Source organism: Psittacula echo, assembly GCF_963264785.1.
Source record: "Psittacula echo genome assembly, chromosome: Z".
NCBI lineage: Eukaryota > Metazoa > Chordata > Aves > Psittaciformes > Psittacidae > Psittacula > Psittacula echo.
The window spans coordinates 48,394,853-48,408,442 of NC_137742.1; the positions used below are offsets into that span (position 1 = coordinate 48,394,853).

Genomic DNA, 13,590 nt, shown 5'->3' on the forward strand with positions numbered 1-13,590 from the left:
TCCAAAATAAACGACTATTTGAGCTTTTAATGTTTATGAGAAGGGCAGTAAGGCTGAGAACTGCAGAATATTCTGTCTTACATATTAGAAGCCATAAGTGGAACAATGGCTTGGGAGAAGGGAATGCCATAGCTGATCAATTGGTTGACGATCAGATATACTGGTCGACACAGGTTCCACAAGATCAATATGTGCTAGCCCGTGAGGCTCATGCTACTTTTCATCAAAATGCCAAAGGGCTGAAAAGGCAATTTCAAATTTCACATGCTGAGGCTCAAGCCATTGTCAGGGCTTGTCCCACCTGCTCTAATGTGGGTCTGGGACTTGGCATCGGGGTCAACCCCAGAGGTCTTAAAAGTAATGAAATATGGCAGATTGATATTACCCATGAGAATAGCTTTGGCCGGTTAAAATACCTACGTGTATCATTTGATATGTGCAGCAAATTTATCTGGGTCACTGCCCAATCAGGAGAAAAGGCTTTGCATGTTATTCGTCATCTTACTAATTGTTTTGCAGTTATGGGGGTACCAGCCACAATTAAAACTGATAATGGTCCAGCATATGCTAGTGAGCGGGTAAGGAAGTTCTTCCAGCAATGGGGAATACGGCATGTTACAGGTATTCCTCATTCCCGTACAGGTCAAGCCATTATTGAATGAGCAAACACTACATTCAAACAATATTTAAGTAAATATTCTGATATTATCGATGTCTATGAACGAATTTCTAAAACCTTATTTGTTTTAAACCATCTTTGTATTTTTGGGGATTCTGAATTGCCCTCTGCATGTATTCACTTCCATTCTACCAAGGATAGGGGTGTAAACAAAACAGTTAAAGTACGATACCGGGACCCTAAGTCAGGCCTCTGGTGCGAGCCTGCGGAATTATTGTACTTGGGTCGTGGTTATGCCTGTGTTCTGTCACCAACAGGGCCACTTTGGGTGCCGTAAAGGTGGATTTGTCCTGCGATGAATGTCTCGTCAAATGACCATCGAAGCCGAGAAGAGAGAGAAGCGGCGCTTAACCCGTTCCCTACTTCCATTGATTAGGGAAGTGAACAACCTGACTGCCGCAAACATAAACTTAACTATAGATAATATAGGACTGATAGGACCCGCGCACGGCCACCCGCATTTATTTTTACAGCCTCCAGACGAAATACGGCGAGAATTATCCCGTCCCTGTCAACAGTGCTGCTTTTGTGATCCAATTGTGATTTTTAGGTGTGGCCGCTGTTAGTTCACTCGCCGCAAAGCCTGTCGTCTAAGACAGACTTGGCTGTGTCAGAATCCTCTACGTTTCCAGTGTAGAGAATGGTTTCATCGTAAAGCAAGCCCTATTGTTACTTTAAGGCATTTTTTATCTGATTTTCACTCTCAAGATTTTCACTCTCAAGATTTTCAGCTAGTAGAATTATTTGAGAGCACAGACAGTTTATATTGAGCATATTATATATTTACTCTGCAGCGACTCATTGAGGAGCTTAAGGCTTTTAGGCATATTTATATAATTAAAAAGATTTGTCAGTATAAGAAATAGATAATAGCAAAGACAACGGATGCCATGAGGGCGTCCTATGGAGTGATTTTTCTGATCTTGTGCCTATCTCAGGCAGGGGGATGGGTAGTTTCACAACCTAAACAAAATGTTTGGATAGCTTTAGCTAATGTCACGCAGCAAGATACGTTGTGCCTTGCAGCAACAAGTCCTGAAAATCCGTTTTCTACGTGTCTTGTTGGAGTGCCATTGGATGAGTGGCCAAAACCGGAACCATTCACTATACCACTCTGTATTAACCCTCAACAGTGTGTAGACAATTGGGATGGTATCTATGCACGTTTGCCACAGGTTACTCAAGAACCTCAAGAATTGGAATTGCTGGGATCCTTCACAATGGATGCTTGTGTGTATTTTAATTATAACAACACGATATGGTCAGAGTATTAATGCAAGTAGTGCTATTTATCGTAATCACACTCTTTGGTGTAATTATACCACAACTAACGGCTCTCGCTCTTTTAATATTCCTTTAATGTTACCTCCTGGTGTATTTTTTATTTGCGGAGATCGAGCATGGGGAGGTCTTCCCTCTAGATTAAATGGAGGTCCTTGTAGTTTAGGACGACTAACCTTACTAAACACCTAACACATCAATGATATTAAGTAAGATTCGCAGTCACACTCGTAGGAAAAGAAGCCTACACCAGTTTACCTCTGAATGTGATGATAATGTGCGATTTTGGAATCCGGGACAAATTCTAGCTGCCTCTCTTTTGCTACCGGGAGCTGGTGTAGCCTATGGCTTGGGTACTTTGAATAAACTGGGCTGTTGGCTTGCAAGACAGACAAATGCTACTTCACTTGCTATAAGCGGACTCTTGACTGATGTCGATAGTATTCGTCATGCCACCTTACAGAATAGAGCAGCAATCGATTTTTTGTTGTTGGCACAAGGACATGGTTGCGCAGAGTTTGAAGGGATGTGCTGTATGAACTTGTCAGATCATTCGGAATCAGTCTATAAAAGTATACAACAATTGAAAGAAGGGGTCAAGCGACTAATGAAAGATGAGGGATGGACTGGCTGACAAAACTCTTTAAAGGATGGGGAGTTTCTGGATGGCTTAAAGATTTGCTCATACAAGGTGCAACTATATTATGTGCGGTAGTCTTATTCGTATTAATAGCAAGTTGTATGCTGCGATGTGTGATGTCAATGCTTAAGAAAAGTGTAGCGTCCGTCTGGCTTGCTCAAAAGGAAAAAGGGGGAATTGTGGAAGCATGGTTAGCAAGCAAAGGTCATGTTCCCATGTCTGAGCTTAATTAAGCACAGATTCTGTGAAAGTGAGAAAAAACACCAGCTGTGTACAGTTGCCAGCAGTGGAAAAATCCTGGAAGTTAACCAATAGAGATAGAAGACCAGCTGGCCTACCTTGTAGCTAAAAATCGTCTGTGAACTAGGAACAGAGACCTTGAGGGGAGGATGTGTATATGAGCAGGGGAAATCACCGAAAATGCACCTGGAATGTACCCAATACTGTGTATATCAACCAATCACTACGGGAAGCTGTGTGTACGTGGCAATTTGACACTGTATATATGCATTATTTGAGCACAATAAACGGATCACTTTTATCAATCATATTGATTGTGCATGTGTTCCCTCCATGCGTGACAACACATATATGCACACACAATTGCATGCCAGTGCTCCTTGTTTCTGTACAGTTGTAGACATGTAACGCATCTATGGGTAGAGAAAAAACTTCGGAGTATCATAGGGGAGGGAGAGTAATACTTCATTTGGGGTCTTTCAGCTCATAAATCCATATTTGAAGTGCATTGCTCTTTGTGGTTGTCAGCTGTAAATCACTTATGGTCAGATTTTATGTACAGCAGTCTTTCTTCGCAGACGTCGGATGTTGCTACCCACACAAAATCCTGAGCTCTTGGTGACCAAAGTGCTGATTGAGCCCGTAGGATACTTCAAAACAAATTTGGAATTTGGCTGAATTTTTAAACTATAGGAGAGCATTTGGGGCTTGTATTGGGGTGGTGGGAAGTAACGAAAACTAAAACTGGGCATATGTTCTTATTCTGCTTTGTTCTTTAAGATTTTCTCTCATGAGGGGTTGCAGAAGACTCACATAGCATGATCCTTTCTGTTCATATGGTAAGAATTAGGAAGTTTAAAAAACATCCATGCTTCATCTGACTTGTTAGTGCTGAAACCACTGTTCTACTTCAGCTGACACCCATACTAGCAGTTGTGAGCGGAGTTATGGAAATTAAGTAGTACTTATGAGTCGAAGAGATTCCTTGTTATATTTCAGAATGACTTCTTCCATAGAACATTGTTGTGATGTGCTCATCCTCCACTAACAACTGCCGGTGCAAAGTTTCATCAGGGGAGATGCATGCAAGAAAAGTATTTTACTCACCAAAGTGAAAATGTTGGAGTCTGCCAGGTGGTGCCAGCAGGCCTGGCCACTGGCAGCTCTGGAAGCAGGAACATGCTCCTAAGATGTACCAGACTGTAGTTAGCATCTCGGGTTGTGCAATCTGAATTTGCATTTCAGTATCTTAAGAGGTACAAGCAACACGTTACTGCTCTCTCTCCTTCCCAGCTTTTACCCTAAAAGCAATGCCTCAGCAAATGTTCTGATAGTATTTCCTTCTGTGTTCACGGTGGTAAAATTTAGATATGTTATTTAGAAGTAAAGCCCTTCACTTTTGGGGTTTGGTACTATTAGTATTAGCACAACTGTGATACCATGATACTAGTTGTGCTACTAACATACGTCTTGCATGAGAAGTAGGGTCATGAAGTTTTCACTAGAATGCAGTAAACAACATTGTGCTGTGTTGTTGCAGTGAAATGCATATAGTTTGGTGCAAGAACAAGCATCAATGTTAACTGAAGGTTAAGCTAGAGAATTATTTTAGGTGGTGATGCTTACTTTAAATGGAGTTAAAAGCACATATTAAAACATTTTTGTGTTTTTAAGTATGTTTATGGAGACAATTAAGCTGGTTCACAGTGAACGCTGTGTTACTGTGCATGCTGTTTTTTCCTCCTTTTGCTTTTATACAGCAAAACCAATTTTATAACACAGCTTTGGTTTCTTTCTGTCTTAATATTGTCTTCCTCCCTACTTTGATAGTATGATTATACCATTCTTATTAAAACTGGTATGATTGACAGTTTATAGGGTTTGCATTTTTAGTCTCTTAACCTTCTGTGAAATACTCCACAATAATTAGAACACTATCAGATAAAATAGTTATATCGTTTCCACTTCTTCTTTTTTTTTTTTTTGTAAATGTGCTGTGATCTAGGAAGCTTTATAAAAGCTAACAAGCACAACACCTGGGCTGGTGAGTAGTTGCAGCTGATGACAAGTCAAAAGAATGCCTATCTGTAAGTGAAACCTGCAGCTGTGCTACTGGTGACCTGTGCTGTCAGGTGTTGAGGAAATCCATGCCTAACTGGTAGGCTGTGGCTCTTCTCTTCTGAAAGTTACTGGCAGGCTGTAAAGACTACTGTATCATGTTTTGGATCTGTTGCTTTGGATTCAGAAAAGCTGCTTGGGTGGTTTTTGTTGTATATGCTGCTTTTGGCAGCATTACCCTAAAAATTTGTTGTTTCATAAGTCATCTTCTGTACATTCAAACAAGGAGTTTCTATTCTTCCATAACAGTATAGTTTATTGCTACTGAGTATGTCAGAAGCATGTTGTGTTTTCTGCTTTGATGTAGAAAATGACATTCTTGAAGACTTGTAATAAAATTTTGTAATGAAAGATTTTGCGTTCTGTGAGGTTTTTTGGGTTTGTTTTCTTTTTTCTTGATAATTTTTCCATATTAAAAGCTTACTGTATTTGCGTGCTGGCATTAAGCATGGTGTTTCTCATTCATCATGTTTAAGAATCCAAAGTTTTACAGGATTTTATTTATTTTTCATCATGTGAAAAAGTCATTGCTCTTTAAAAGTCAAGATGTTCTCAAAGTATATGTTTATTTTCACAAAATAGGTTTTATCCCTTCTAATATCTTCAGAACCGTCAGTGTGCAACTGAAAAGTAAATTCAATTGAAAATAGTAGGTTTAGGAAAGCTCAAGTTTCATTTGCTTTCAGTGAAAATCTTCACTGAGGTTGGCCTAGTTTCTAGAAAATCAGTTTGAACTGCTGAATCAGATTTTTTACTTTATTAACCTTGTGTTCTTTGGTCCCGAGAGCACCGTGAAACACTTCATTAAGTGCTAGCAAATGAATTATGACTTCAAAAGGATTAGGATTTAGTTTCCCTTTTTAGAGGTATGACTTCATATTTGTAGTGTAGTAATGATTGGGGACACACCATTAAATAAAAGTTAACTGGCAATCTTTATAAACATAGCTGCTTAACAATCAGTGCAACTACATAGTACTTCCTGTTTCTTCCATGAATTGCAAATTGGGGTGGGAATAGTATATAATAAATTCAGATGTTATAAAATATTTAAAGCTTCTTGAATAACAGGTCAGTGGTTTACTGCAAAAGGGTAGGCTAGTTTCTAACTTTGAGGGATTTTCATAGTTTGAGGTTTTGTGGAGAGTTTTTGGTTTATGGTTTTGGGGATTTTTTTTTTTGTTGTTGTTTTGCATTTTTATTGTTTGGTTTGTGCCTTCTTTTTGTTTTGCTTATGGGTCTTTAAAGTAGAATAGTATAATACTACATTACAGTTGATTCTTAACTGATAGCTCTCTTGGTAGAAAAAATGGGATCTCTCCTGTACACTTCTGCAGTGCCTGTGAGACTTGATATGGTAGTATAATCACAGCAGTGCTCTGAACTCACTTTTCTGTATGAATGTATTTTATCCATAGTAAAATATTTTTGAGTTTAGTAGAAAAAACTCTCTTTATGTTTTGTTCTGGTAAAATAGTTAGCAAGCTAATTGCTTCCTATTACATCTTCAGGAGCTTTTTAAGAGTTGATTGTTGTTGTCCTGGTGTCATTTAGCTTTGTTATGTATACATTGGTAGATTTCTGGAAGAGATGACGTGGAAAAACTAGTAATTTCCTGTAAATTAATTTTTAACTTTAATTTCACAAATTTTAACAAATTCCTGACTGAATGTCTGCTAGGTCTTCCAGACATAGTAGCAATATTCCTAAAAACTGCAAATTGCTTAAAGTTTGTCTCCTTATTGCTATTCTTTCCTAGGATATTCCTCTTGTCATTTCATAGCAACTCCTCTGTACTGCTCTAACACTCCTGGAAATTAATGGGTGTGATTCATGAGGGAATTGAGAAATGTGAGATGTAAATGCATTTTTCTGCAGAACAGTTTCACCATACCTCAAGGCATGTCCTGTACCTTCCCTTATGCAGTAAGGCACAAGCATAAGGTACACTTCTGTGTCACTCAGCTGGGTCACTAGTTAGTGACATTCCTCTGGTTTTAAGCCCTGCATGAAAATGGATAACAGGTTCCAAAACTGGAATGGAATTGGTGGTTTTGTTACCTTTTGTGTTGGATATTTTCAATAGACTTTTTTTTTTTAACTTCTGTGAAGCAAAGTTATTCTGCTAGTGGGTGTGAGAGTGTTTCATTTCAGATAAATGAAAGTAGTTGATTTGTGTTTTACCTAAGATGAAGGTAGTACAGTTTCTTCTAAGTTAGTAAACATTCTTCCTTGCACGAAGCTTAGTGGTTTTTAAAGAGGCTTTCCTTTCTGTAAGTGGTTGACTTTGTGATATAGAACTTGCCTTATGAGTATGAAGGAAAAGCACCACCCCTAGTATTTGTTTTGCTGTATTCTTGACTGTATTTGCTCTGTTTGCTGAATGTTCTCAGATTTATGGAATATGAGGGAACTTGGTTTTGAGTATGAAAACAAGCATTAAGAGTTAAACAAAATATTTTTTCATCTTAACAAAGTCTCAAATCAAATTACTTATACTTTATCTGGGTCTTTTTTTTCCCAGAGTACTGTAACTGAAAATACATCTTCTGCGTTTGAGGAAGGACAAATTCATGATTGAATGGTGGATTAATAAGTAGCTGTCTTCTTCCAAGAGTAAGAAGATACCCTGGGAGTTGGGAAGAACTGGATTTTCACCCTAGTCCAGCAGCTTTGCTGCTCACTTAAACACAGATGAATGAAGACCCCATTTGGAAAATCACCAGGTCAGCGGTCCAGAGCTGATGCAGGTGAGGTATTTTTCTGAGTGGTTTTGTTTGGTTTTAGAGAGTAAAAAGTGTTCTTACTTTATAGATTTATTTTTTTTTATTTTATTTTATTTTTAATATGTGTAAGGTTTTATGAAGATGTTGCCATTCATGTCGTAGAAGAACATTTACTTTTGTTACAGCAGCTGGTGAATTGAAAGGATATATGTAAATTTAATTTAGCAATACGAAAGTACAGAAGTGTTTAATATAGAATATTGAAGTTTTATTAGGCTTGTAAGTTACATGAAGTTCTAAAAAGTAAAAACGTCAGTGTTGTAGGATTACGTTGGCATATCAAGGGGAGAATTTCTCTTGTTCATCTGAGAAGAGCTGGAACATAAACAGAAATTCATTCATCTTATATTTACAAGCTAGAGTAAAACTTCATGATGGTTTTATAGAAGCTGATCAGCTAATAATTGTAAAAGAATCTCACCACAAAAATGCAAATAGTGTTGCTGCTGTGTGTGCTCTCTAAACTGAAATAGGTTAGTCAAGGTATTTGAAAGCAATTTTTTATTTAGACAAATGTAAAATATGAGTCGGTGTTCATCCTCTTATGACTAGGTAGGCTTATTCAGAGTTTAGCAGCTTGAAGGGCTAATGAATCTCAGTTGCTCTTGTGTGGTCTGTCGTAAGGATTATCAGCATTGAGGCAAAAAAAGCATCAAGTGACCAGTGAAGAATTGGCCTGTAGATTGATGCTTGGTTCTGTATAAATTAAGATAAGACTCTGCTTTGGCTGTGCATCCTGCCTCAGTGTGTCAGAGAGTAGAAGTTACCATTTGCAGGTTAAGAATTCTACAGACCAGCAGTCTGAGAATGAAAAGGCTGATGAGCACTCTTCAATCATCTGTTTAATTATTTCATTTTTATTGAACTTGGGCAATGTAAATCATTTTGTATATTTAGTATTTTTTTTCTGCTCTAAAATTACTTCTGTGAGGGGGAAGTGTCCTTCCTATTTTCTGCTTCAGCAGCAGTCAGCGACCTGTGAGGCTTACGTCTTTGTAGACACGTGATGTAGCGTGTTTGCTATCACCAACCATTGTGAATTGGTACTTTCTAACTATTTCAAGAAACCAATCAAATGTCATGTATAAATGAGAGAGCTCAGTTAACTTTTAAAATACACAAACGATAGTCCACTCTAGCGCTTTCAAATACTCCTCCAATTCATTGCCAACTGAAACAACTGATTCTGGATTTTTTTCTGAAGCCCTTTGGAAACTTTCAAAACTTTACCTGTGATTAGCTTACATTAATATTTAATTTGCTGCTCATTTGAAACATTTACTCATTTCAAAGGTAACTTTGGCAAATATTTTTAATAAATAGTTCCAAAGGAAAGAACCAGTACAAAGTCTAAATCATTTGGTTCAGTGAGTTTTCACTGTCAACTGATGAGTCATCCTTCCTCTTGACACTAGCAGAATACGTGTGGGAGTAGAATTGTATTTATAAGAGAAAATCCAAGAGAGCAGGTTTGTACCGGGTACTTAACTGAAGTCTTGTTGACTGCTAAGCATTAACTGGGCACTGTGCTAAAGTTCAAAGAATGCAGACACTAGGTTTTTAAGGCAACTGTTAGGATAGTTTTAATTAACAACTTCAGTGTGATATGTGACGAACAACAAAACTGCAGCACAGATTTGCAGTGTCATAACATGAAACTTACATAAAGGGTAATTATGTGGAAAAATTTCTTTTTCCTTAAAAAAAAAAAAAAAAAAAGAAAATAAGAAATAAAAAAATCCCAATCCAAAACCCAAAAAAGCTAAGCTAAGAAATTTTACTTAAATATCTTGAAGAAAATTTCACTATTTGTTCTTTCCAAATAAGTATATAATTTTTTTAGTTGCATTTTCTATTATTTGTTTATTTTTTGCTATAACTGATGCCATGCCAAATTGTCATTAAAATTGATACACAGATTTCCTTAGATGCTATTTTTGGGGGAGTTTTTTAGTATCCCTAGATAAGTTACAATTTATCTTTTTCTTTGTAAAGTTTTTTAATCTTAACTGAGAAGTCTTTATTTATTTGGTTAATGTAGTATCACTGTCATTTAAATACAACCCATAAATCATACACGTTTGGCATCCTTCAACTTTTGGCATAGTTGTGGCCTAGGCTTGGGTGTTCCTGGCTTTCAGCCTCTGGCTGTTACATTCTTGCTTGAGGAAGGCAACTGCTGACTGCCCTGCTGTGATTGCTGCTGCTCCTCCTGATCATATTTGGTGAGCCGAGGCTAGACAGTTTTTAGTACTTTTTGGGAGGGTAAAAAAATGGGAGAAGATATGGAATTATTTACTGTTTATTTCCTTATGGATATGCGTTAGGAAAGAGTGCAGCAGGCAGCATCATTAGGAGACTATGTAGTGAAGGTTGGGCATTGGACCTTTAAAGGCAGCTACTGAGCAAGCAGGACAAAATGTTTATCACAGTGGTACTTTCACTAATGATAGTCAAATTCTTCCTTTGAAAAGAGTAGCAAATGTAGTAATTGAGTTCATCAGTTTATAAAATTATTATTTTGATGGCTGTAAAAGAGGTGTTGCAGTGAGACATAAATTAAGATCATAGTAGTTGTTTGATCTTTGTTATTTTTTAAAAAGCATCTCTAGGAGAGAAATCTGCAACCAGCTGAAGTCACATAGTGGTTTAGGTGGCAGCTCTCCCTGTTCTGGATGACTGCATCTAAAGAGTTACAGTAAACAGCTCAATATCCAGCTGGAAACCAGTAACGACTGGTGTCCCTCAAGGGTCAGTACTGGGACCAATATTATTTAGTATCTTCATGAATGAAATAGTGGGATTAAGTGCACCCTCAGCAAGTTTGCTGATGACACCAACCTGTATGGTGCAGTCAGCACACTGGAGGGAAGGGATGCCATCCACAGGGGCCTTGACAGGCTTGAGACATGGGCCAGTGCAAACCTCGAAGTTCAACAAGACCAAGTGCAAGGCCCTTACCTGAGCAATATTTGCATTGATACTGGGGCAGTCCCAATATCAGTACAGATGGGGACATAAATGGATTGAGGGTGGTCCTGCAGAGAAGGACTTGGGGGTACAGATGGATGAAAAGCTGGAGTGAAGCCGGCAAGGTGCTCTCACAGCCCTGAAAGCTAGACTTATGCTGAGCTTCATCAAAAGGAGCGTGACCAGCAGGTCGAAGGAGTGATTCCATCTGCTCTGGTGATACCCCACCTGCAGTACTGCGTTGAGCTGTGGGGCCCCCAGCAAAAGGGGAACGTGGACCTGCTCGAGTCCAGAGGAGACCACGAAGATGCTCTGAATGCCGGAGCACCTCTCCTATGAGCACAGGCTGAGAGAGCTGGGGTTGTTCAGCCTGGAAAAGAGAAGGCTTCAGGAAGACCTATATATATAAAGTCTGATACAGATCTCGTAAGGGGTCCATTTGATGGAGAGAGAGAGCCAGGTCCTGTAGTGATAGTACAGGTCATGATGGTTTTAAACAGAAAGACAGTAGATTTAGGTTAAATATGAGGAAGAAATATTTTGCAGTGAAGGTAAAGACGCTGGAAGGTAAGGGTAAAGACACAGTGAAGGTAAGATCCTGGAACAGGTTGCTCGGAGAAGCTGTAGATGTCACATCATTGCAGGTATTCAAGGTCAGGTTGAATGGGATTTTGGGCAACCTGGTGCAGTGAAGTCTCTTTCCCTAGGAGCAGGGCTTGATAAGGTGCTCCTGTGAGGGTATCTTGAAGATCTCAGTAGCATCTGTGATTTGCTAGGACTCTATAAAAACAATGCTGTGCACTAACAAATTTTAAACAGTATTTGCTGTGCTTTACAGCATTATTGTATTTTGACATTTATTGTCTTCCTTTTTTAAAGATGGTTGCCACTTCTAAGAAACTGCATGAACAAATAGTGTTTCAGAACAGCTAGATACTTAAAATGTAAAATAAGTTTTTTGAAGTATTTCCTGTAAAATTGCAATTATCTAGTAATATAGCAGTAGTATAGTCTTCCTATTATTCATTCTTCCTTCTGATTAAAAGATATGGTGAAAGACTGGATACTTTATGAACTATGTTTAATATGTTAATCATGTAAAAACATTGTGGGATTCTAGCAGACTGTGTTGTGTGTGTATATATATGTACAGACTGTCTGTATATGCACACATATATACAGTAGATCTTGTACAGGCTACAAAAAAACTTGAGGTATAGATAAACTAGTGGTTGTGTCACATATAGTTCAAAATCATAGAATCTTAGAATAGTTAGAGTTGGAAAAGACCTTAAGATCATCTACTTCCAACCCCCCTGCCGTGGCCAGGGACACTTTGCACTAAACCATCTTATGCAAGACTCCATCCAGCCTGTTTGAACACTGCAAGGTATAGAGCATTCACAGCTTTCTTGGGCAACCGATTCCAATGCCTCACCACCCTTACAGTAAAGAACTTCTTCCTTATTATCTAACCTGAACTCCCGTTGTTTAAGTTTGAACCCATTACCGCTTGTCCTATCATTAAGACCCTAATGAAGAGTCCCTCTTCAACATCTCTATAGCCCCCTTCAGATACTGGAAGGCTGCTATGAGGTCTCCACGCAGCCTTCTCTTCTCCAGGCTGAACAGCCCCAACTTCCTCAGCCTGTCTTCATACGGGAGGTGCTCCAGTTCCCTGATCATCCTCGTGGCCCTCCTCTGGACTTGTTCCAACAGTTCCATGTCCTTTTTATGTTGAGGACACCAGAACTGTACACAATACTCCAAGTGAGGTCTCACGAGAGCAGAGTAGAGGGGCAGGATCACCTCCTTCGACCTGCTGGTCGCGGTCCTTTTGATGCAGCGCAGGATACTGTTGGCTTTCTGGGCTGCGAGCGCACACTGAAGCCGGCTCATGTTCATTTTCTCATTGACCAACACCCCCTAGTCCTTGTCTGCAGGGCTGCTCTGAATCTCTTCTCTGCCCAGCTTGTAGCTGTGCCTGGGATTGCCCCAACCCAGGTGTAGGACCTTGCACTTGGCTTTATTGAACTTCAGCCCACCTCACAAACATGTCAAGGTCCTTCTTGGATGGCATTCCTTCCCTCCAGCTTATCAACCGAACCACACAGCTTGGTGTCATTGGCAGACTTGCTGAGGGTGCACTCAGTCCCACTGTCCATGTCCCACAGGATCAGTCCCAACACCAGTTCCTGAGGAACACCACTTGTTACTAGTCTCCAGCTGGACACTGAGCCATTGACTACAACTCTTTGCGTGCGACAGTCCAGCCAGTTCTTTATCCATCGCGTGGTCCATCTATCAAATTGGTCTCTCTCCAGTTTAGAGACAAGGATGCCGTGTGGGACAGTGTTGAATGCTTTGCACAAGTCCAGGTAGATGACATCAACTGCTCTACCACTGTCCATCAGTTCTGTAGCCCCGTCATAGAAGACCACCAAATTGGTCAGGCAGGATTTCACCTTAGTGAAGCCATGCTGGCTGTCACCAACCACCTTGTCGTTTTTTCATGTGCCTTAGGATGCTTTCCAGGAGAATCATAATTTTCCAGAAAATCTAATTTTTAAAAATTAAAAAAAAAAAAATAATTAATGCATTATCAAAGTTTTCTACAGCTGACTTTGATTTCGTCTTGTTGTAGAGATAACAGCATCAGCCAGCTGCTCCTGTGCATGGCAGTGTGCCTGTCTCTCATTAGAGAGCCTAATTATAGCGGATGGCTGTCTCCAGTATAAGGGAATACAGTCTGGGGTTTTTGGTTGGAGTTTTGTTTGTTTGTTTGTGGGGTTTTTTTAATTTTTTTTATTTTTTTTTAATTAACCCTATAGTACAGTTGGTTGTAAAACGAGTTGTGATTACCCTTATGTTCACAC

General features: G+C 39.2%; 1 protein-coding gene across 3 annotated transcripts in view; it reads left to right on the forward strand.

The window, feature by feature from the left end:
• Positions 1-13,590, forward strand: part of SPIN1 (spindlin 1) — a 68,638-nt gene that overhangs the window by 31,111 nt on the left and 23,937 nt on the right. For all 3 annotated transcript variants that reach the window (XM_080637859.1, XM_080637860.1, XM_080637861.1), the window contains exon 2: positions 7,483-7,708. In XM_080637859.1, coding sequence (XP_080493985.1) covers positions 7,657-7,708 — 52 coding nt within the window. In that variant the 5' untranslated portion in view covers positions 7,483-7,656. The remainder of the gene's footprint in view (positions 1-7,482; positions 7,709-13,590) is intronic.